Here is a 21889-nt window from a genome sequence, read left to right on the forward strand (position 1 = left end):
ATGGAAAAGCAGCTGATGGAAAGACCTAGGTCCTCGATGGGGCTGCAGGCTGGGAGGCTGGAAGCCCTTGGGTGCCAGGAACAGGAGATGGCAAATGATGGGTGGGAAAAGCAGCCACCGGGGTTATTGAAAATGATGAGAAAAGTGGGGGCAGGAGGGAGGGTGCTTTGGCCAAACCCCACAGGTCATTTTGCATAAACTGCTTGTCCCGTCCTAGCCTGCTTTTGGCCAAAGCCTCCTACCCCTTGGGGGATGTTTAGCATCACCCCAAAAGTGAACAGCACCCCTGCCTGCAAGTTCCCAGGCAGCGCTGGATCGTGTCTGTCTGTTCTACCCCAACACCCACGCCTGAGAGCTCCCTCACCAGAAAGCTGGCCAAGCCAGGACGGGAAGTCAACTGTCCTTGAGCCCCATGTTAGTCTTCTGGGCTTTCGCAGTATTTTTGGAGGTCATGGTCTTTACCTAATCTGTGTAGTTGAGTGAAAATGGCTCATAGTTCAGCTGAGTTAAAATCTACAGCAGCCTCAGTAGCTGCTCATCCCCCTGGGGCTTGCTTCCTGAGCTCTTCCTTCTGGAAACGCTGTGGCGGTGACAGCAGCGAGCACATGTCAGCCAGCCTGAGTCCTGTCCTCAGGTGACAATGAGACCTGATCGTCGGAGTAGGGCTCCCTCCTTTTGGAAGTATGATATTGCAAGAGTCTGCATCTTGTTCCCTGGGGGCTCCTGGGAAGAAGATGAAGACTAGAAATAAAAGAAAACCAGAGAGGAAATTTCAAGGAACCGATTTCTCAATCAGTTTCCTAATTTCTCATTAACCAAGTGGCCCAGTGGAAAGCAGTTATGAGAACATTTGTATGTAATCCTCAGATTCTCGGGCTTCATAGATGGGCAGCTTTCAGAAACTAACCCGACCCACTGCCTGCTCGTGTGTGTGTGTGTGTGTGTGTGTGTGTGTACGAGCATGAGCGCGCATTTTCAAATCTTTTATTACCAATCAGAGCGCTTGCTGCTTTGTTTTCCAAATCCCAAACTCTTTGATTTGCTGTTTCCCTTTCCAGGATCTGAAACCACTCTATGCTAACCGGTGCCACTACGTCCCCAAGACATCCCAGAAGGAAGCTGAGGAGGTGAGCCGGAATGAGGCTGCATGCCTTACCTTTTGGGAAAGTCTTCTGCTCTGCCTGAAACCCCCTTTCTTTTACTCCTTTTCACGGGCCTAAAGCTTGCCACTAGGTGTCTGTAGTTGATTTGTTCAGTGGATCGGAGCACAAGTCTAATGAGGCCATGGTCATAGGTTGGAACCTCATAAGACCTAATCAGATTTACTTTGCTCTGTGGCCACTGGTTGCCCCTGTGACCCCAGCAGGCAGCCTCTCAGTGTGTGGCTTCGATCCCAAGAGGGACAGATGAGTACAGAGGCCACAGGACAGGCCCTTCCCCCAGCTCTGCAGATGATGGTTTCGCTGCCTGGATTCGGTGCCCAGCTGGAAGAGAAGCAGGAGCCCCACCAGAGCCCTGGGTCTGGACTAGGGAGGCAGAGCCTGAGTCCCATGGGCAAAACAAGTCAGGAAGCCAAATGAGGGTCACTGAGAAGCCTGGGCCACTTTGCACGGCAACTTCTCTCTCTTGCCCCAGCAATCCTTGCGTTCCATGAGGCCTCACGCAGAACCAGAGGCAGTGGGCAGTGAGGTGAAGCTTGGCCCCGGGTCATTTTCAGAAAGTGACCCAACCCACTGCCTGCTCAGCGTGCACACAATAATCACCCCCCAACCCAGAGAGCCCTTGAATGCGAAACTACCATTCAACATAAAATACAATGAATGGTGCCCTTGGAGCTCAGCAAAGCGATGGCCCTGCTCCCAAGGCACCAGGGCACATACTTCTATTACGGCTCTGCCTTTCACCTGCGCCCCCTACGCTTCCCCCCGAATGCAAATTTACCATTTTTTCTAACTATCCTCCGGTTCAAAGGGAGGAGTAGAAACGTGTGTGTGCCGACAGTTTATCAGAAAGGCAGTGAGCATTTGCATGAAGGACCCGATATAAAAAAAAGTGCCTGTTTACCATGAATATTCTCTATAACACAGTGAAACACATTCACAAGCACTTCATTGCATCCATATGGGGAAGGGAGTCTGGAAAAGTTCTTGAAAGACGGTAAATGGAAAAAATCGATGTTTTAAATTGTTTGCAAACTTGAGATGTGCAAAAATGTCATTGCTGTTCTCTTGATCTCGTGCTGAGCGCTTTCTTATGTTAACTTGGTGACTGTGAAAATATTAATAATGACTTCCATAGGTTCACTTGTAACCCTGGTCCCCCTAACCCTATTTTTCCTATATAAGGTCATAAGTTCCTCAACCAAAAATTCTCCTTCCGCGAGGGTTATGAGGAACCTTACCCAGGCAGCTAGAGAGGTACTATTGTACTTCAGAGTGCATGTGATGGCCCTCTGTCTTCCTCCCCCTCTGCTCCCCTTCCCCCGCCCGCCCCGTCCCCTGGCTCCCCGTCGCCCCCCCCCCCCGTCCTCATTTCCTACTGTCATTTGTTCTTCCCTCTGTCCTTCCATCTGTCCTTCCTTCCTCTGCATCTCTGCCATTCAGGGATGGGGCACTGAGGGCTGTGGCCAGGGGCTGGGTGGACCCCGGCTCCCCGGTGGCTTGTCTCAGGCACGAGTTCAGCCAGCCCAGGGCCCATCCCCATCCCTCTCTTGCGTGGGGGTGTTCATCTGACAGCCGTCCATACCGTCCTTACCATCTCCATCAGTCACTAACTCATATTTCCAGTCCCAGAGGGTCCTGCCCCCCATCCCGTGCCAGCCCATCTCCTCACTGTTGTGTGTGCCCTCAGGTGAACTGCCCTCACCTCAGCCGAGGATTCTGCACGCCTCGCATCCGGGGCAACACCTGTTTCTGCTGTGACCTCTACAACTGTGGCAAGTACGTGCTGAACGCCCAGGCTCGGGGAATAACGGTCGGACCCCAACGGGGACTAGAAGGGGTGGGGGCGGGAGGACGGAGTGCCAAGGGCACGTGCTATGGATCAGAGAAATGGAAGACGTTGGTCTGTCAACAGATTTCAGCTAATAAGCGTTACTTGCCTTCTCTGTGCCAGGCGCCGTGCAGAGTGCTTTGGAATATTTGATCTCATTTAGTCCTCACCTCTGATGTACGTAGGTTGACCATCTCCATTTTACAGATGTTGAGAGTGAGGCTCAGAGGAAGCAGACACCTGGCTCAAGGTCACACAGAACTTGAAATGGTAGAGATAGGGTTCAAACCGAGTTCTGTCTTAAGTGCAAGTTCAATAGCACTCAACAAATAGTTATTGAGCACTTTCTCTGGGCCTGGCCCTGTTCTAGACACTGCTGATTCAGCAGCAAACAGAATAAAAGTCCTTGCCCTGATGAAGTTTATATTTTATTAGGGAAGACAGTCGATAGCACATGAATATATAATATGCCAAGTGTTGATCAGAGGTCTGAGAAAAAAATGAGCCTGGGGTGGTAGATAGTGACAAGGTGAAGAGCACGTGTGCTGTGTGAGACAGAGTAGCCAGGGAGGGTCTCTTTGAGGAGGGGACATTTGTGCAGAGACCTGAATGAAGCCAGAGGGCAACCCAAGTAAATACCTGGGGTAAGAGTGTTTCAAGCAGCAGGAATAGCAAGTGCAAAGGCCCCGAGGCAGGAGCAGACTTGGTGCTAGTCCTGTCATAACCACTCTGGTTCTCTGCCCTCTAATTGCAAAAACATCACTTACTCTTTCTTTCAAAACATATTTAGGTGGTAGGAATACAGGGTCTACTGTTGAGGAGCTCACAGACTAGCAGGGAAGACAGACGTGTAGACAACTGATTACAGACAACAGAGTGTGTTAAGTAGAGTGGGGATCAGTGGGCATACTGGGGACCCTGGCCACCCAAATGAGTGAAGTCAGAGTTGCTGGGGGACAGTGTCAAGGAGGAGGAGATGTAGGAGGAGGTGATGTGGGAGCTGAAATTTAAAGGGTAAGTAGAGGGGGCGCCTGAGTGGCTCAGGTGTTAAGTGTCTGCCTTCGGCTCAGGTCATGATCCCAGGGTCCTGGGATCGAGCCCCACATCGGGCTCCCTGCTCGGCGGGGAGCCTGCTTCTCCCTCTCCCGCTCCCCCTGCTTGTGTTCCCTCTCTCGCTGTGTCTCTCTCTGTCAAACAAATGAAAAAAAAAAGGGTAAGTAGGGAGTTAGAAAACAAACCAAAAGGGGGTAGAGGTGGGGAGGGTATTCCCAGCAGTTGTGGGGTAGGGGCAGTTTGACAGGGGGTAGGAAGTGAGGACTGAGCTATAGTCAGAGGCCCAGTCATAGAGGGCTCACTGGCCACGGGAATGACTTTGGACTTGACCCTGTAAGCAATTGGACTCAACCCAGACCCCATAAACCACTGAATGCTATAGCATATGGAAGATGGGGAGCAGAGGGCCTGGAAAGGTAGAGAGGAAGAAAGGAGTTGGCAGAGGGGGCCTGGATGGAGCTAAATCCAAAGGAGTCAGATGGATGCAGCCCCCTCCTCACTCCCACTCCCTCCTCTTGGTATTGGGGGGCCTGTCCCTCTGGTCTGAGGATCAAGACCGGACAGCCTGGAGGCAGGGAGGTGACGTGGGGGGGAACTCACACCAGCCTCATTTCGTTAAAAGGTTGGGCAGGCAGAGGAAGAGAAAACTTAAGGACTCAAATAAGGTTTGGGGATTATCTGGGAGGTTCAATTATTCATGTTGTAATAATAACTAACACTTGTAAAGGACTTCCCTCCTTCGCAGTGGTGATGGAGAGCTGGCTATAATTGTACTTCCTGAGCTCATCCTTCCAAAAATGATCAAAGGAATGTAAAATAGGTCCTAGGGGAATTGGGGTTATTTTGCTCTCTTTCCTTTTGCCTCCCCTTCCCTCCCCTTCCCTGCTGCTGTCCTTCTCTCTCCTTCTCCCCCCCCACACTGCTCTCTCTTCCCCCCCGCCCCGCCCCGGCCCACTCCCCCTGTTTTCCCACTTCCTGGCCGGGGTGCTGGGGGTGGTGGGGGGTGCCGGGTCTGGGAGCCAGCCAGCCCCGGAGGGCTGCGAAGTGACTTCTTGCAGACACATCTTTCTCTCTGCAATTAACTGTGTTGCTGGAAAAGGTTTGAATAAACTAAATCCTACTTTAAATTCCATTTAGCTGAGTCCTTAGGTGAATTTTTTTTTTTCCGAAAGCAGAGGCTCGAGCACAATATATCTTCCTATCAATCTGAACTTGATAATAACTGACTTTCTTACTTTCTTAAAGCAAGTTATGCCGGTATGGTCTTCAAGGCTCTAAAGGCAGGGAACATGACTTCATCTTATCTGTACCCCCAGGCCCTGACACAGGACCGGGCATGAGTAAAGACCTAATGAAACAGGAGTGACATTTGTTGCAAAGTACCAAAAAGAAGAACACCCTTTTCACCAGGAAGATAAAGTATTGGCCTAGGCAACTAAGAGGGGTCACGGGGACATTGTCCCTAAGGATCTTCAAGCCTGGAAATGGTTTTCACCTACCGAGACCAGCCCCGGGCATCAGTCAAGGCCCTGTCTGCAGTGCAAAGTTTCCAAAGGCAAAGCCACTAGGAAAAGATTTCCTGAACTTTCCATCAGGAAACAGTCCCACTGGGGTCATAAACCAAGGCCCACGAGACTTTAAGAGGCAATGATCCTACAATAGAGGGCAAAGTTTTTCCTTGTCCTGAGGCTTTTTCCAGCCAGCTCCAAAGAGACCTGCACTCCAGGCCTAAATATAGCTAGCAACAAGCATTCTGAGAGACGCGGGGGCTTTAATTTTGCTGAGCGCGTATTTGTTTTCCTCACACGAAACCTATTTTTAATCGATTGGCAGCTCCCCGAGTCCATTTCCTGGAAAGAAGTCCAAGAAAAAAAAAAGTGGGAACAAAAACATCAGGCAGTCATTTGTACAGAGCTATGGAAACAGAGTTTCTACTGTCCCCTCAAACCCACAGACCTTCCTTGACGTCAAGGCAGTGAGGTTTTTAATACCAAACATAGATTATTCCATTTAGCCTTGCACAGGAAGGTGGCCTTCTCTAGGACACAGCTCCTCAGCAGCTGCCTCTCAGAGCACTTCACTCAGCTTTGGAGAGGTCAAGTCAGTATCACTGGTTTCCAGCGTGTCACCTAAAGGAAATGGAAGGATATGGGGTGGTTTGTGAACTACTTCAGCTGGTAACAAAACGAAAGGAGATAGCTTACTTTCATTCGTTCCTCCCTTCAGCAAACTTTTCTTGAGCTCCTGAAATATGTGCCAAGGACTGTTCGAGAAGAATAGGTATGGAGAAAGCGTAATTTTACCCTGACGGAACTCAGTTTACCAGTGGGGTTGTGGGGAGGGCAGCTTAGACCCATACAAAGATTCCCATGGTTCCAGGCCCCTATGGAAGAACGGAAGGATGCCCTGCTGCCTTATCCAAGATCTGTTGCCTCCTCCTTTGTTAAGGAGGCGACTGAAACACAGAGAGGTTATCTGTTCCTCCAGGCACACCCAGCAAGTTGGGAGCAAGAAGGTAAAAGCCCATATTGGGTAATCAAGCTCATGATCAATGCCACAGTCTTTGAACTCAGTTACTCATTCACCAGGTATTTATTGATGACTTACAACGTTTCTCCCACTGTGCTAGGCAGTGAGGGAGACACAACAGATGTGTAAGAGATGACCCTCACCCTCAAGAGGTTACAATTTAGATGGAGACGTTACATCCACCTTGGCTGTAGCCTCAGCACCCAAAACAGTACTCAGCACTGAGTGGGCCCTCAATAAACATCGGATTGAATGACTAACTGAATTACTGATATTTGCAAAGTGCCAAACTAAGAGGAACAGACTGTCTGAGGCTGTGGGAGTCCAGGGAAAAAGCCAGTGAATGGGGCACTGGAGTCCTTGAGGGAGACACTGGAGAGATGGGTATGGAAGCTTCAAGCAGTGGGAGAGGTTAGGACAGGCAGAGAACAGAAGGCAGTACCTTCCATGCAGGGAGAGAAATCGGAGCATAGGTTTGGAATAAGTACCCAGCATGGCCGGGTCTGGGCTCCTGGGGGCCCCAGGTTAGCTGGAGCGTGGACTCCATTTTGGACTCAGATTATGGCAGGCTGAGGAATTTGGACCCTTTTGCCGGAAGGTAATGAATGGGGAGCCATGGAAGGATTTTGATTAAATGAATTATTCAGTTTTAAAAATGTTTGAGGAAGCTTAATCGGGCAGTGGTAGGGACTGGTAGGAGGGCCTTGCAGTCCTGGAGACTGAACCAAGTGGAATCATGAATCTCACACAGAAACAAACCGCATTCATTTTGCTAAACCCTGAACCAGGTCTAAGTATTAATGTTCTTTTCCTTCATGGTTAAGTAAAAAATATTTCAGTAGCTGCTGAACCTGCTCAAACTGGAACCAAACATATGGTATCTAAAATTATTGAATATTTTTAAACAAACCACTAACCTATCATGGTGGTGTGGTCTGAGCCTTTCAAGTATCAACCCTTTTAATAAGGAAATTCTAAGGTTCGTTGCCAGAGGCTGGCCCTTAGAAGGGAAAACAAACCATGGCTACATGTTTTGCCAGGGGCTCTTATTATGTGCTGGAGTGGTGCTTTGGTGCGTTCTCTCATTGAGTCGCCCAGGCTTGGAAAAGTGGGCAGGGATCCCGCACTCATCCTTACCCACGGGCCTGCCTTTTGGGCAGTCCGGTTTGTACCTCTTTGTGGCAGTAAGCTAACTTTCTTTTCACTGAATAAATCTCTTTATTAATAAGTGATACTCTTCAGAGTAATGCCTTAAAATCCCAATAAACATGGGATATGTTCATATTTTATATCAGAAGCAAGAATTTTTCAAAAGGATGATGAAATATGTCTTCTTTCTTGACCCCTCTTTACTGGATCATTTCTCCATCCAGTGTCTAATATCCTAGGTGCTATGGAGCCAATGTTATGGCTCATGGTTTTCTACTAGGTTCAGGGAAAAAAGAAAAGATATGTGCAAGTAATATGAAAAGATGTAGCATGAAATATAAATCTGATTTGTTTGATTATAATTAATAATGATAGAGTAACAGAATTCGACAGTGATTTATGTCAGTGGTGCTCAGTTTTGATTTCGGGAGGCAGCAAAATGTCACGGTTAAGTATAAACTCAAGGCCAGAGTGTCTGAGTTCAAATCTCACCTCTGCTACTTAATTTCTGTCTCTGCCTTGATTTTCTCATCTGTATGTAACAGGGATAAAAATAGCCCCTACCATACAGGGTTATTATAGAGATTAAGTAAGTTAGTGTTTGCAAACTGCTTAGAATAGTACCAGATAATAGTAAGGACTATAGCACTTTTTGCTATTATAATTGCATTATTTTTCAGAATTGTAGATTTGATCGACATCTATGATAGCTAGATATACATATTCTTATTTGATACTATCAAAAAGAAAATATTCTACCTGCCACAAGTAATAATTACTTTGGAGTTACTATGTTCATGGATGTATGCAGAGAGCCACGGGTCTTTAAGCTTTAGGCAATAAGCTTTCTGTGTATCCCTTCCTGCTTGTGGGTGGGCTCCAGCTCTGCCCTTGAACATACTGAAATCCAGTTCAAATTCCAATGAATGAAGACACCTTTAAAATTTCACTAAGGAAGCTTACTATTTAAAACAGTGGGTTTCAAGGCACCTGGCGGGCTCTGTCGGGTGGAGTGTGCGACTGTTGATCTCAGGGTCGAGAGTTGGAGCCCCACTTTGGGGGCAGAGTTTCCTTTAAAAATAAAAAACAAACAAATAAAACAGTGGGTTTCAAACATCAGTGAGCTCGTTAACACAGATCCCTGAGCCTCACCCTGAGAGATTCTGCCAGAGTCTGTGGGCCTGGGGCCTGGGAATCTGCATGTTTAAGCATCTCTTTCTCCAAGACATATGCACCCGCAGACACACAAATAACACACTGACACACACAGGCAGGCACTCATACACACAAACACAGATGGTTCTGATGCATTCTGTCCCGTAACTGCACGGATGGCAAGTCCTCAGAAAAAACACCGAAAACACTGATTTTAAAGAATCCCAAGATAAAATAAAATCATCTGTGAAGTTTAAAAAGTCTTTTCTTGCATGAACAGTCCCTCCCTGGTTCGCTTTGGAGGCTAAGCTTTAATTTTTTTCCCCTTTTCACTTCCAGGGTTCTTCTAAGAGGGGAGTCCCACCTAATAACCACCCCGACGCCAGGGCGTTTTGGTCGTGACTTTCATTTTAAGAACCACAATGTTGGAGATTCATTAGCGATTCCAGCGGCCAAGTTGTAAACTAGTTTGCAACATCCAAGAAGACAGGAACTTTCATTGAATCAGCTCAACAAGTGTTTATGGAGCACCAGCTAGGTGTCAGGGACAGCAGTGGACAAAACAAACCGAGTCCCTGCCCTAGAGCTTCCGTTCAGGTCGGAGAGACAGACAGTAATGAATGAGTGCTAGAGAGCAATTCAAGGAGGGTAATGTATTAGGCAGCTCAGGCTGCCATGGTAAATACCATAGACTGGGTGGCTTCAACAAGAGACATTCATTTGCTCAGAGTTCTGGAGGCTGGAAGTCTGAGGTCAGGGTGTCCACATGGCGGGGGTCTGGGGAGGGCTCTCTTCCTGGCTTGCAGACACCCACCTTCTCCCTGTGTCCTCACCTGGCCTTTCCTCAGTGTGTGCATGTAGCTGGAGAGAGATTTCTCTCTCTCTCTCTCTCTCTTCCTCTTTTTATAAAGCCATCAATCTTATCGGATTAGGGCTCCACGCTTCTGACCTCATTTAACCTCAATTACTTCCTAAAAGCCCTGTCTGTGTCGGAATGCAATCCTATTGGGAGTTAGGGCTTCAACTTGCGAATGTGGGAGGAGGACACAATTCAGTCCACAGCAAGTAATGTGAGGGACGGTGGCTGGGCGGGGAGAGGGTGGGGGTGGCTTTGGACTGAGTGTGGCCAGGGAAGGCCTCTCCAAGGAGGTGAGATTCGGGTTTTGGGCAGCAGCTTGGCTTCAGTTCTTTCCTGGGACGTTGTTGTTGTGTTTGTTGCTGTTTTGTTTTGAAAGAGGAAACGGCGAAATCTTTGAAGCCTGAATTCGGATCCCAGCTTTACCACTTATGACTTGGGCAAGTTCCTAACCTCTCTGTGCTTCAGTTTCTTCATCTGGAAAATGGGAATGGTGATAGTACGTACCTCATAGAATAGTGTAAGGGTTTGCAGTGCTGTCTAATAGAACTTTCTGCAAAAATGGTAAAGCAATCTGCTCTGTCCAGTGCAGTAGCCCGCCTCTAGTGTGGCTTTTGGAAGTGTGGCTATTGAGCACTTGAAATGTGGCTGGTGAGCCTGAGCAACTGAATTTTTTGTTTTACTTCATTTTAATTAATTTAAATTTAAGCAGTCACATGACCAGTAGCTAACCATATTGGACAGCACAGATTTAACGAATTCACGCGTGTAAAATGCTTAGCACTGTGCCTGGCACGGAGCAAGGGTCAATATATGCTATCTAATACTGGGTACTATTGTATTATTTTTCCCAATCGTAGATTTGATCGGCATCTATGATGACAGATTGATAGGCATACCTATTCTGTTAGTGATGGTGACAAGTGTTTCCCTGGTAGGGGGGAGGTGGTTTTTTTAATTTATTTTTTTGGATAAACAGCAATCACACTTTATCATAGTGCCTCGCTCCCCCAGTGCATTCACGGCTATGCTGTCCCTCACCCTACCTGCCCACCTGCTCACCTGTCTTTTCGCTGAGCTACGTGGTAGCCAAAGCCTCGGGGGACAGCCTGCTCCCTGGGGACTGACGGGTGTGTGCTTCTTCCTGTCCAGCCGCGTGGAGATCACTGGTGGGTACTATGAATACATCGACGTCAGCAGCTGCCAGGACATCATTCACCTCTACCACCTGCTCTGGTCTGCCACCATCCTCAACATCGTCGGCCTGTTCCTGGGCATCATCACTGCCGCTGTCCTTGGAGGCTTTAAGGACATGGTAAGGAAGGAAGTGCTTTCCCATTCCAGAGCCCCTGCTGGGGACCAAGGTGGAGCCTAGGAAGTTGGAGGCGATGGGGACCCATGTTTTGAAGGGAGGAATCAGAAGCCATTGCTTTAAGAATGTAGCTGCCTTCCAACATCTCAAGTTGAAGGAGCCAGGCAATGTCATTAGTCTGCAAAAATTTCTTGTTAACATGAGTTGCCCGTGTTCTTGAGGCACATTCTGGGGGCGGGGGTGAGGAGCTGGTGGCCTCAATTCTCCCGTTCATGCTGGTTATGTAAACATAGCCTTTCATGTTCCCCCCCGCCCAAACACACACTTTTAGTAGAAACCTTTCTGGGCAGTTTTTTTTTTTTTTTTTAAACAGATTTGGGAGAGTTGGAAGAAAAGAGGTTTTTTAGCTCAGGTAAGAGTAATGCTAGTCTCCCCCTCCCCAGGAATTTCATCCTGGAGTTTCTCCAGAAAGACCATGTGGGCTCTTCTCTTTCTCCACTGGAAGGGCCAGCCCTGGGCTAAGCTGTTTGCAGGGTCTTGTCCTCAACCTCAGCCTCCCTGAGTTCCCTATCTTCCCTCTCAACTCCTTGCCATATGTGTGTGTGTGTGTGTGTGTGTGTGTGTGTGTGCGCGCTCACGCGCGTGCACCCAGTAAGTGCCCCATAATAGGGGGCTTCTTCCTTCCTGTGCTTTTAAAGCGTTTCTAAGCATTTCTTTGCTCATTTAACAAACCTTGATCTCTAATTATGGAGATAATAGCTTTAGAGCTATGGTTGTCAACCTGGCTTCCTATTAGAATAGAATCACCTGAGGTGTTTAAAAGAGCCCAGATGCCTGGACCCCTCCTCCAGAGTTTCTAATTTAATTGGTCTAAATTGAAGCATGGGCATCAATATTTTTATAAGTTCCCCAGATGGTTCTGCTCTGCAGCCAGTATTGAGTACCACTGCATTAGAGGGGTCCCTCATGTGTTTAGGGAATTATTTTGTGCCTAAAAGGGGTTTTCCTTTGACCCCAGAAAGGAGGCAGATAGCCCCTCAGCCCGGGGCTGTTTCTGTCCCATTTTGGGCTCTCTGAGGAACAGGAACCTGAAAGGCAGTTTGTAACTTGACCTTGGACTGTCAAAAGGCTAAGCAATGGAAAGTGAAAGGGGGGGGTAAGACAAGGGAAAAGAAAACACTCCAGAGCACGACCAAGTTGTCAGGAAGTTATTGAGTGTTCCTGCTGGTGACTCCAAGTCAAGAGAATTCCTTCCCTGCTCACGTCCTGTCTGTCGGTCTTTTTTTCTCTCCCTCTCTCACTCACGCATTCCCCCCCCCTTTTTTTTTTTTAACTTTCTATTTATTTATTTTTAGAGAGAGAAAGATAGTGAGAGCCAGGGGCGGGGAGGAGGGAGAGGGAGAGAGAATCTCAAGCGGACTCCACGCCCAGCACAGAGCCCGACACAGGGCTTGAGCTCACGACCCTGAGATTACAACCTGAGCCAAAACCCAGAGTCGGGCGCTCAACTGAGCCACCCAGGCGCCCCTCATACACACATTTCTCATTCCTGCACCCCTCCCCACGCCAGGGCAAGCCGGAGCGCTAAGGAGTGGGGGACACATCAGCATAGATGGGACCCTCGGAGGAAGGAAGTCCCGTAGGGCTGGGCCTAAGGGAGCTTTGGGGTGAGAGGGCTTCAGAAAAACTGTTCCTGGGTTGAACAAAGAATGCCCTGTGTTCTTGGAGACTTTCCCCAGGGGGCAGCTGAAAGCAGAGGCACCATGCAGAATGTGAGCCACTCTGGCTGGAGGAGAAGCTCTGGGGTTGGTGAGTTGAGGAGATGGGACACCAGGATGGGTGTTAAGGGTTCTCTGGAACATTCCTAGTGCTTTCAGACCTGGGCGGCCGAGCTACCCTGAGGCACAAATGCAGTGGGTGGTGGCTACTCGGTAGGCTCCATGGGGTTCCTGCAAGGAGTCAGTTGACTGTCGATGTACAGGTTTATTTCTGGACTCTTCATTTCACTGTGACCTTTGATCTTTAGGGGGAAAGGGGGTTTGTTGAGGGTCTGTCCTGAAAGGTAGCAGTGACGATGGTCCTTTATACAAAGGGCTTTTGCACAATTACTTTCTTCACTCCTCCCCACTATTACTACCTGATGAGATAAGTATTACTGCCCCCATTTAACAGATGAGGAAACAGGCCAACAGAGGTCAAGTGACTTGCCCAGAACTAAACAGCAGAGCTGGGACTGGAGCCCAGCTTTGTCCGATGCCAGAGCCTTTGCTCTTTCTACTGCACCCCAGCTGCCTGGACCAATGTTTGGATAGCCCTTTCCGGTTCCACAAGTGTTTCAACACACATTAACTCCTTTGTTTAGCGGTTTTAATTTAGAACAGTTAAAGGCGAGTTGTTTCCAGCTGTCCAGAGCTTCCTTAGGAGGAAAGGAGGAGGGCCAGAGAAGTACAAATGCAGGGCCTGGGAACTCAGTCAAGGACCAGTGGGCAAAACGGAAGACTGAGAGCAAAGATCCGATTCGTGAGATGGGAGAGTGAGTGGGAATGGAAGATGGGGGGCCCAGGAAGAGCCCTTACTTTGATGGCTTTACTAAAATGAGATGTGGTGTAGGCCATCCTGGAACATCAGCCAGGTGAGCCTAAATACAGTCTTTGGCCTGGGTCCAAACGCGGTTGGTGACTCGTGGTGTGCCTCCCCGCTGAGCAGAAGGCCCGGGGATGTGCAGGGAGGCCCGCGGGGGGCTGGCTGGTGAAAGCCATTCCTAGGGAGTGAGGACAGGAGCCAAGGGCTGGGAGCTGGCAGCTGACAACATGATCAGCTAGGAGCCGCCGCTTCCAGAATGTGGCCTCCTGAGAGGAACAAGGATGTCCTCATTCCCTGACCAGAGGCGGCATGGGGAAAAGGATCTTCGAGAAATGTTTGATGAAGTATCTGTTGATCCAAGATAGAAGAAGTTGAGATGGGTCTTTAAAAGGTGACTGCATCTTGCCAGTTTCTCATCTTTGGTGTCTCTGGTTTGGAGGAAAGCAGGGAGGCATAAAAGTGGCACTCTTTCCAAAGTCCACAATCATCGCCTCAGAATAGACTCAGTCTCGTCCAGGCAAGACTGCGTTCACCATTTCCTGGGCCGCCTAGAAATTTCATGTTTCCCTGGAGCTCAGAATGTGACTGATCAGTGATTGGAGGCGGGTCTCAGAACTTTAGAGCCCCAGAGTTGTTTTTCTAAAGATTTTATTTATTTATTTATTTGAGGGAGAGAAAGTGAGAGAGAGAGAGAGAGAGAGAGAGAGCGAGAGAGCACAAGAGGGGGGAGGGTCAGAGGGAGAAGCAGACTCCCTGCTGAGCGGAGAGCCTGATGCGGGACTCGATCCTAGGACCCCGGGATCATGACCTGAGCCCGAGGCAGACACTTGACTGAGCCACCCAGGCGCCCCCGGAGCCCCAGGGTTTTAACAGGAATACACACACTGCTGTACGCACACACAAACAGACACAGAGCCCAAATGTGTTATAAAATCACAGCGATGTAAGGCCTCACCAGACATTTATTTGGAGCCATCTCTTGGGCCCCTTCCCTGCCCGACCGTTTACCTCCCTTTGCTCCCCTGGCCTCTCTTGCCCTGCCCATTCTGTCCACACCCTCTACCCTGGACTCTCCTCTCTTCCGTGCCTTTTCTGTGCTCATTCCATCTTCCTCTTGTGTCGCTTTCTCTGTAATAGTCAACTTCCTTTCAAAGATGATCCTGCCCCCCTCCCCCCCCCCCCCCCGGCCTCTTCTCTGAACACACAACAATTTATTTTATAGAGTTTACATTGCATGATTGTTTCTCTCTGGCTAGGCTTAGTTTATTTGCATAGAAGAACTGGTTTCATTTTGCAAGAGCTGGAGAGCGTGCTTTTAACTGACAGAAGGCCAAGGGAACATGCTTTCTGGGACTTCCTCGGGGATGAAATTTCTTCTTAGCATTCTGGTGGAGAGGTAAGGGCGTTTCTGAGCACTCTTTCTCTATAAAGCGAGCCAGCCCTTGGAATGGTCAAGAATCTCAGCCCTGTCCCGAGCGTGGGAGGGGCTGACAAACATTTTTCTGCTTGTCTGGGAGCTGCATTGTAATGCCTGAGGTTTGTAGCTCTTCAAACCTCCCAGAGATGTAAACAGTAACCCACTCCAAGGAAGAGAGCAGTAGAACTGTGTTGAAACTTGCTCTAAGGAAGATTCCTGTGCCAACACCCCCGGCGTGGCTGCCTGTAGCCCATTGCCAAAGCCTGCCCACACGCTTTCATCACTTGAGAGGAAGCTTCTGCTCTCCGTTAATGTGGAGTAGATATGTACCAAGAATCAAGACTCAATGATTTTGCAGACAGCTCTTGATTATCCACGCCAATGGCAGCAGTGTCAATGACACGGAAAACGGGAAAAACACTTACCCTGCACCTTGACCCATGTGGCACTCATAAGGTCCTGCTTGGGACAGCCCTGTTTGGGAACTAATGAGCAGTGGTGACTTCCTTTAGCAGTGTATTTGGGGTCTTATTCTTTCCTTTGTCTTTTTGGTTTTTTTACATGATTTCAAATTTTCTGTAGGTTTGAATTTTTCAAAATAATAAATTGGGGGAAAATGACACAAGTAATACCTATTATATATATATATATATAAAAGGAGGGCACCTGCGTGGCTTAGTCAGTTAAGGGTCGAGCTCTTGATCTCAGCTCAGGTCTGGATCTCAGGGTCATGAGTTCAAGCCCCACACTGGGCTCCACGTTGGGCATGGAGCCTACTTAAGTTAAAAAAAAAAAAAAAGGAAAGAAAGTGAAGGATCCCCATTTACCTCCTGATGCTACTTCCCTCCCTAGAGATAAGCACAGTTGACAGTCTGTTGTGAATCTTTCCAGGTTAATTTCTTTTAATTTACAAACGTACATACATGTATAGTTGTTCAGGTCTTTGTTTTTACGTAAGTCAGGAATCATGCTATATAACGTAGTGGGTTCATTTTTTTTTTTTTTTTTGGAGGAGTTTTAGGTTCACAACAAAATTAAGAGGAAGGTGTAGAGGGGCACCTGGGTGGCTCGGTCGTTAAGCGACTGCCTTCGGCTCAGGTCATGATCCCAGGGTCCTGGGATCGAGCCCCGCATCGGGCTCCCTGCTCAGCGGGAGGCCTGCTTCTCCCTCTCCCACTCCGCCTGCTTGTGTTCCCTCTCTCACTGTCTCTCTCTCCCTGTCAAATTAATAAATATAATCTTAAAAAAAAGAGGAAGGTATAGAGATTTCCCATGTCCTCCCTGCTCCCACCCCACACGTAGCCTCCCCCTTTAACTACATCCCCAGCAGAGAGGCACATTTATTATCAAGGATGAACCTACAGCGCCAAGTCATTGTCACCCAAAGTCCATAGTTCACCTTAGGGCTCACTCTTGGTGTTGTAATTCTGCGGGTTTGGACAAATGTATAATGACATGTACCCATCATTATACTATTACACAGGGTCATGTCACCGCCCTATAAACCCTCTGTGCTCTGCCTGTTCCTCCCTCCCCTCAGCCACAACCCCTGGCCACCACTGATCTCTTTATTGTTCTCCTTAGTTTGGCGGTGGCTTTCTAGTCTTGTTATTACTTAACGATGTCTGCTGGACAGCTTTCTCTGGCAGGGACCATAGGTGCACATCGTTGTGGCTCAAGAGCTGCATGGTATTGCACAGTATGGACGTTCCAGTTTATTTAATCATTCTCCCGGTGATGAACGTTTATGTTGTTTCTACTTTGTGTTCTTCTACAGAACCCAGCTCTGCCAGCGCTGAACTGTTCTGTTGAAAATGCCCACCCAACGGTTTCTTACTACGCTCGTCCTCAAGCGGCATCGTACAATACCTACTACCATAGCCCTCCCCACCTGCCGCCATATTCTGCTTACGACTTTCAGGTATGTTTTGAGGGAAAAACAACTCTCCGTGACTCTTGCTGCCATTCCTGCTGTCTTGTTCTCTCCCTAATTATGGGACCTCCCTCCCATGGACAAGGTAGCCAGGCCCTCAGCCCGGCGGCCTTCAGCAGCCTGTGGGTACCAGTGGCGAGCTTAAAGACTATAGAAAGGCAAGATGGGAGAAACGGAGAGGGTGGGAAAGACACAGGAAACAGAGAGATAGAAGAAAAGGGAGAGAAGGAATGAGGATCGACGTGTCCCAAATTGCCTTGACCGGCCCCCAGGAGGGGACGTGCTCATTAGTACGTCAGTGTGGACCCCTGTCCAACCGCCGCTTTTCCCATTCTTCTGCCACAGAGAGAGGCTCAGACCTGCTCTTTAGCACAAGGGACTCTGGCCGCACAAGGGATTGAATGTAATCTGTAAGGAGGAACAAGTCCCTTGTTTTTCTCCAGACTTCCTGAACTAGGACTACGCAGAGAAAGGGTTTTGTTTTTTTAATAACACCCCCCTCCCCTTTTTTGCCTTGTTATCACATGGGTCTGAAATAGAGTTACCAAATTTGCACTTTCCCCTTTTCCTTTCGAGCTGAGAGGAAGCACAGAAAAACAGAACCAAGAAAGGCACTTAATTAAAAGGGCTTCATTGTGTGCAGAGCACTGGGCTAGGCACTTCAAGGAAACAAGCAAAATGGTCTTTTCAACATGTACAGTGATCGTCAACCCTTGACCATAGAAGAGTGGGATTACACGGAAGTCTGGTTAATTGAAAATTTGAGGACCAAAGGGAATACCTTTGAAAGGAGAGGAGCCCATAATGAATTTGCTTCTCCTGATTAAGGGCCCCTAGATGCTCCAAGGGGACATAAAGGCATGACTGTTTGGGGGTGCTTCCAATTAGCCAGCCAGTTTACAAACACAAAGCCCTTGGGCAACCTAATTTCAGCTTTAGATTAACAAAATAATTGAACCTGGAAAGTCCCATTTTGTTGAAGACAGTGTCCTTTTGTTCGGCTTAGATGCTGTGCGTGGAGGTCTAGGCCTGTATATGGCAACAGTAATATATATAGTGTGACCACGGACTTGTTCACTCTTATAAAATGCAGAACCAGAACAAGGAGGTGTCCATCAAAGCTTGGGAAAAAAATAATGCTGGAACTTTTCTGAAGCCTATAGTATTTACAGGTAGACAACAGAGGGAACTCGTTACCCAAATAGGTGCTACACAGACTGGAAAACACGAATCTGTTCAAAAAGGGCATAGACAATTTCAGCAGTGACAGAGGCAAAAGGAGTCCTTTAAGAGACTGCAAGGATCGGGGCGCCTGGGTGGCTCAGTTGGTGAAGCATCGGCCTTTGGCTCAGGTCAGGATCCCAGGGTCCTGGGGTCGGGCTCCCTGCTCAGCAGGGAGGTTGCTTCTCCCTCTCCCTCTGCACCCCCCTCATGCTCTCCCTCGTGTGTGCTCTCTCTCTCTCTCACACACACATAATTAAATAAAATCTTTAAAAAAGAGAGAGAGAGAACGCAGAGATGTTGAAATTAACACAGCAATAAAAAGTAATACAAAGTCATCCTGGCGGGCTCCTGACCAGCTCAGTTGGCAGAGCACGCAACTCTTGATCTCGGGGACTGAGTTCAAGCCCCATGTTGGGCGTAGAGCTTACTTAAAAAAAAAAAAAAAAGTCATCCTGGGATAGAGGGGCCACAGACACATAGGTCCAGCCCCAGAGGCTGCCTCCACTTATTTTTTTTTAATTTATTTATTTGACAGAGAGATAGAGAGCACAAGTAGGCAGAGCGGCAGGCAGAGGGAAAGGGAGAAGCAGGCTCTCTGCTGAGCAGGGAGCCCGATGCGGGGCTTGATCCCAGGACCCTGGGATCATGACCTGAGCCGAAGGCAGCCGCTTAACCGACTGAGCCACCCAGGCGCCCCTCCACTTATTTTTTTTTATTTTTTTAAAGATTTTTTTTTTTATTTATTTAATTGACAGAGAGACAGAGAGAGACAGAGAGAGAGGGAACACAAGCAGGGGGAGTGGGAGAGGGAGAAGCAGGCTTCCCGCCGAGCAGGGAGCCCGATCCCATGACCCTGGGATCATGACCTGAGCCGAAGGCAGTTGCTTAACCAACTGAGCCACCCAGGCGCCCCGCCTCCATTTATTTTTTATCGAAGCAAATTATGTTGATTATATTGATTTTAGGAATTTTCGCTTTATAACGAACCCCTGAAGTAGGAACAATCATCTCCCTGGTGATGGTCCTTGTACACTCTAAGATAGGAAGCCTCTCTGTAGGGTATGGAGACATTTCTTCGTCCATCGTTCCTCATTCAGACACTACCCCAGGGATGAAAACAAGATTGACAATGCCAGTGGTGACCCGGGCTGTTGGCTTCAGTTCAGTCGGTGTTTACTCTGTGTTCCCATGTGCCAGGCACTGTGCTAGGAGCCATGGATAGAAAGATTGATTGCATTAAGAAATCAGGGACTTGAGTGGGAGGTGGTCAGGGGACAGCAGTGGAGACAAAAAAGTGAATAGTCTATTACTCAGAGTGCTGTGGAAACCCAGCAACAGGGTCCCTAACCCAAACCTACACTGTGGGTTTATAGCACGGACGTCAGGGATTTGTGGAAGCCTCTACTTTTTAATAACAGCTCCCATTCACTGAGCCCTTGTTCTGCACCAAACATGGTGCCGAGTGCTTCACATATATCATCCAATTTAATCCTTTGAGGGAAACAGTCTTGTCGTTGCCAGTCTCTTGTCATTGGAGTCTGTCTGACTCTAGAAGAGGCTTGAAGAATTCTTTGGAGAAGCCGTAAACCTGAGCACAGCATAGATCTTTTTCCCCCAGTTAATTTTAGGATCTTTATATTTTTTACTGATTTAAATTATGGGCTTCCTAATCATGACTCAGAAGGGGTCTCTAGAGAGTAAACTCTCTCTGATTAATTATTAAATTGCTCCCCACTCTAGCGGCTGCTGGGACACTTCTCATACCTCTCCCGGTTCTTTTTCTAGGTTCGAGCTGTCTTTGTGTTTCCTTTTTGGAGACTTTAGAGTTGTGTGGTGTGGGTTTTGAGTGATGTGGGGTTTTAAATTTTTTTAGAGACTTTATTTATTTTAGAGAGAGAGAGAGAGAGAGAGAGAGCGCACATGAGCAGGGGGAGGAGCAGAAGGGGAGGGAGAGGGAGAGAAATAATCTCCAGCAGATTCCGCACTGAGAGCAGAGTCCCCTGTGGGGCTCAATCCCTCAATCCCTCAATCCCGAGATCATGACCTGAGCCAAAACCAAGAGTCAGACCCTCAACTGACTGAGCCACCCAGGCGCCCCAAGTGATGTGTTTTTAAGGAACTTGTTTTCTTCTAGAACTTAAATGGTGTGTTTGAATTGAGCTTTCTTTTGTTCACCAACTTTCATTCCCTTATAGTTTCATAGGAGGAAATACCAGTCTTTACCCAGGAAAGCCAAGAGGATGGGGGAACACCTTGCTTGCATTGCCAGATAAATAGAAAGCCATCAGCAAAACGCACACCAGCTCTGACGATAAAACTTCTAGAAGCACAGGCCCACTCCCACCACCACCACCACCAAAAAAAGCCAGAGTTCCCTTAGGATCTTCTCAGATTGGAAAAGGGCCCACATCACAGATGACCTTTCTAGACTTTCTTCCAAACAACTTCCCCATTCGGGTCATTTCCAAATAGGACTATATTTGTGACTTTGTTTGAAGACTACTGTTCCTTTTTACCCAGAGGCTGAGAGAAGGGAGAGGAAAGAGAGGGATAGGGTTTTGTTTTAACCCCTCCAAGTCGTGCCCTCATTGGGTAGCTGTCCAGTTAGGAAGCTTGGGAAACATTCCCTGTGGTCAGACCTAAAGCGAGGACTTCACTCTGGTCAGATGGCCCCGAGGATACTGTGAGTGCTGAGCTGGGAGGAACGGGACTCTTGCAAACATTGGACTCCGCGGTGTCTTCCCTTCATGAGCTCCCCATCCCCCAAGGCAGGAAGGATAGAAACTGAGACTACCTTTGCCTCCTCGCTAACCTCCCCACTCACTTCTGTTGCCCACACGTTCATTTCCCTCCTGCCTGTACTTTGGTTTCAGCCAAGTAGTCCAAATTCCGCAGGGTATAAAGCATCGGTTTCCACTTCCGCTGGGAAATTCAACCCAGGGGAGCTTTATGTACAACCTTAAGGGATTCCAGCCATACTTCCCAGTCGGGCCTACCGGGCTGGTCCCCCTACTTCACTCTAACCAGGGGCTGGTTCCTTTCCTGTCCACCTGGTGAATTGCCACGCCTGCGCCTCGCCCCTCCTCTGGCTCCGGCCTCCAAGAAGGGACTCGGGAAGCTCGAACTGACGGAGGCCCACCAGTAGGCTATCTAGGTGCTTTTCATGCTTCGCGCTGAGCGAGGATTCCAAGCTCTGTTCTTCTGAGCTGCCTGTCCCATTAGTAAAGTCGACTCGGAGGCAGGAACCAAAAGGCACCAGGCCAGCTCCCCAGCTGCAACAAAGCCAAATCCTTCCCAAGGTGCCTGCCTGTTGCTAGGAAACTACGTGCTGGTCCTGTGGGCCTTGTCCCCCACCCCACCCCCCACCGGGCCCCAAGGGTGTGTGGACTACAGCCAGTTAGCTCCTTAGCTCTGCCAGGAGCCCTTCAATTTTATCCTTAAGGCTCCCAACGTCCTCAAAGGGAAGTGAGAAACATCCCAGCCCCGGCCACTTGAATACTTCCCAAACATGAAAGCAAGAAGTGAGTACCAAAGGCCGTTGTGTCACCCCCCCCCTTTTACTATCAAAGTGTACAACTGCCCCCCGCGGCAGGGGCTGCCCACAGAAGCCTCTCATAGCACCTTTCGGGACAGAACTGCCTTTCGCTGCGCTGTCGGAAACTTGGCCTCCCGTCTGGGGCTGGAAGC

At 48.6% G+C, this 21889-nt stretch overlaps 1 protein-coding gene across 1 annotated transcript in view; it reads left to right on the forward strand.

Annotated features, from left to right (window-relative positions):
- Nucleotides 1-21889, forward strand: part of TMEM255A (transmembrane protein 255A) — a 49449-nt gene that overhangs the window by 22465 nt on the left and 5095 nt on the right. Inside the window, exons 5-9 of the mRNA XM_027608260.1 lie at nucleotides 1059-1127; nucleotides 2346-2417; nucleotides 2851-2939; nucleotides 10886-11048; nucleotides 16823-16966. Coding sequence (XP_027464061.1) covers nucleotides 1059-1127; nucleotides 2346-2417; nucleotides 2851-2939; nucleotides 10886-11048; nucleotides 16823-16966 — 537 coding nt within the window. The remainder of the gene's footprint in view (nucleotides 1-1058; nucleotides 1128-2345; nucleotides 2418-2850; nucleotides 2940-10885; nucleotides 11049-16822; nucleotides 16967-21889) is intronic.

This window comes from Zalophus californianus, chromosome X, assembly GCF_009762305.2.
Source record: "Zalophus californianus isolate mZalCal1 chromosome X, mZalCal1.pri.v2, whole genome shotgun sequence".
NCBI classification, from domain to species: Eukaryota; Metazoa; Chordata; class Mammalia; order Carnivora; family Otariidae; genus Zalophus; species Zalophus californianus.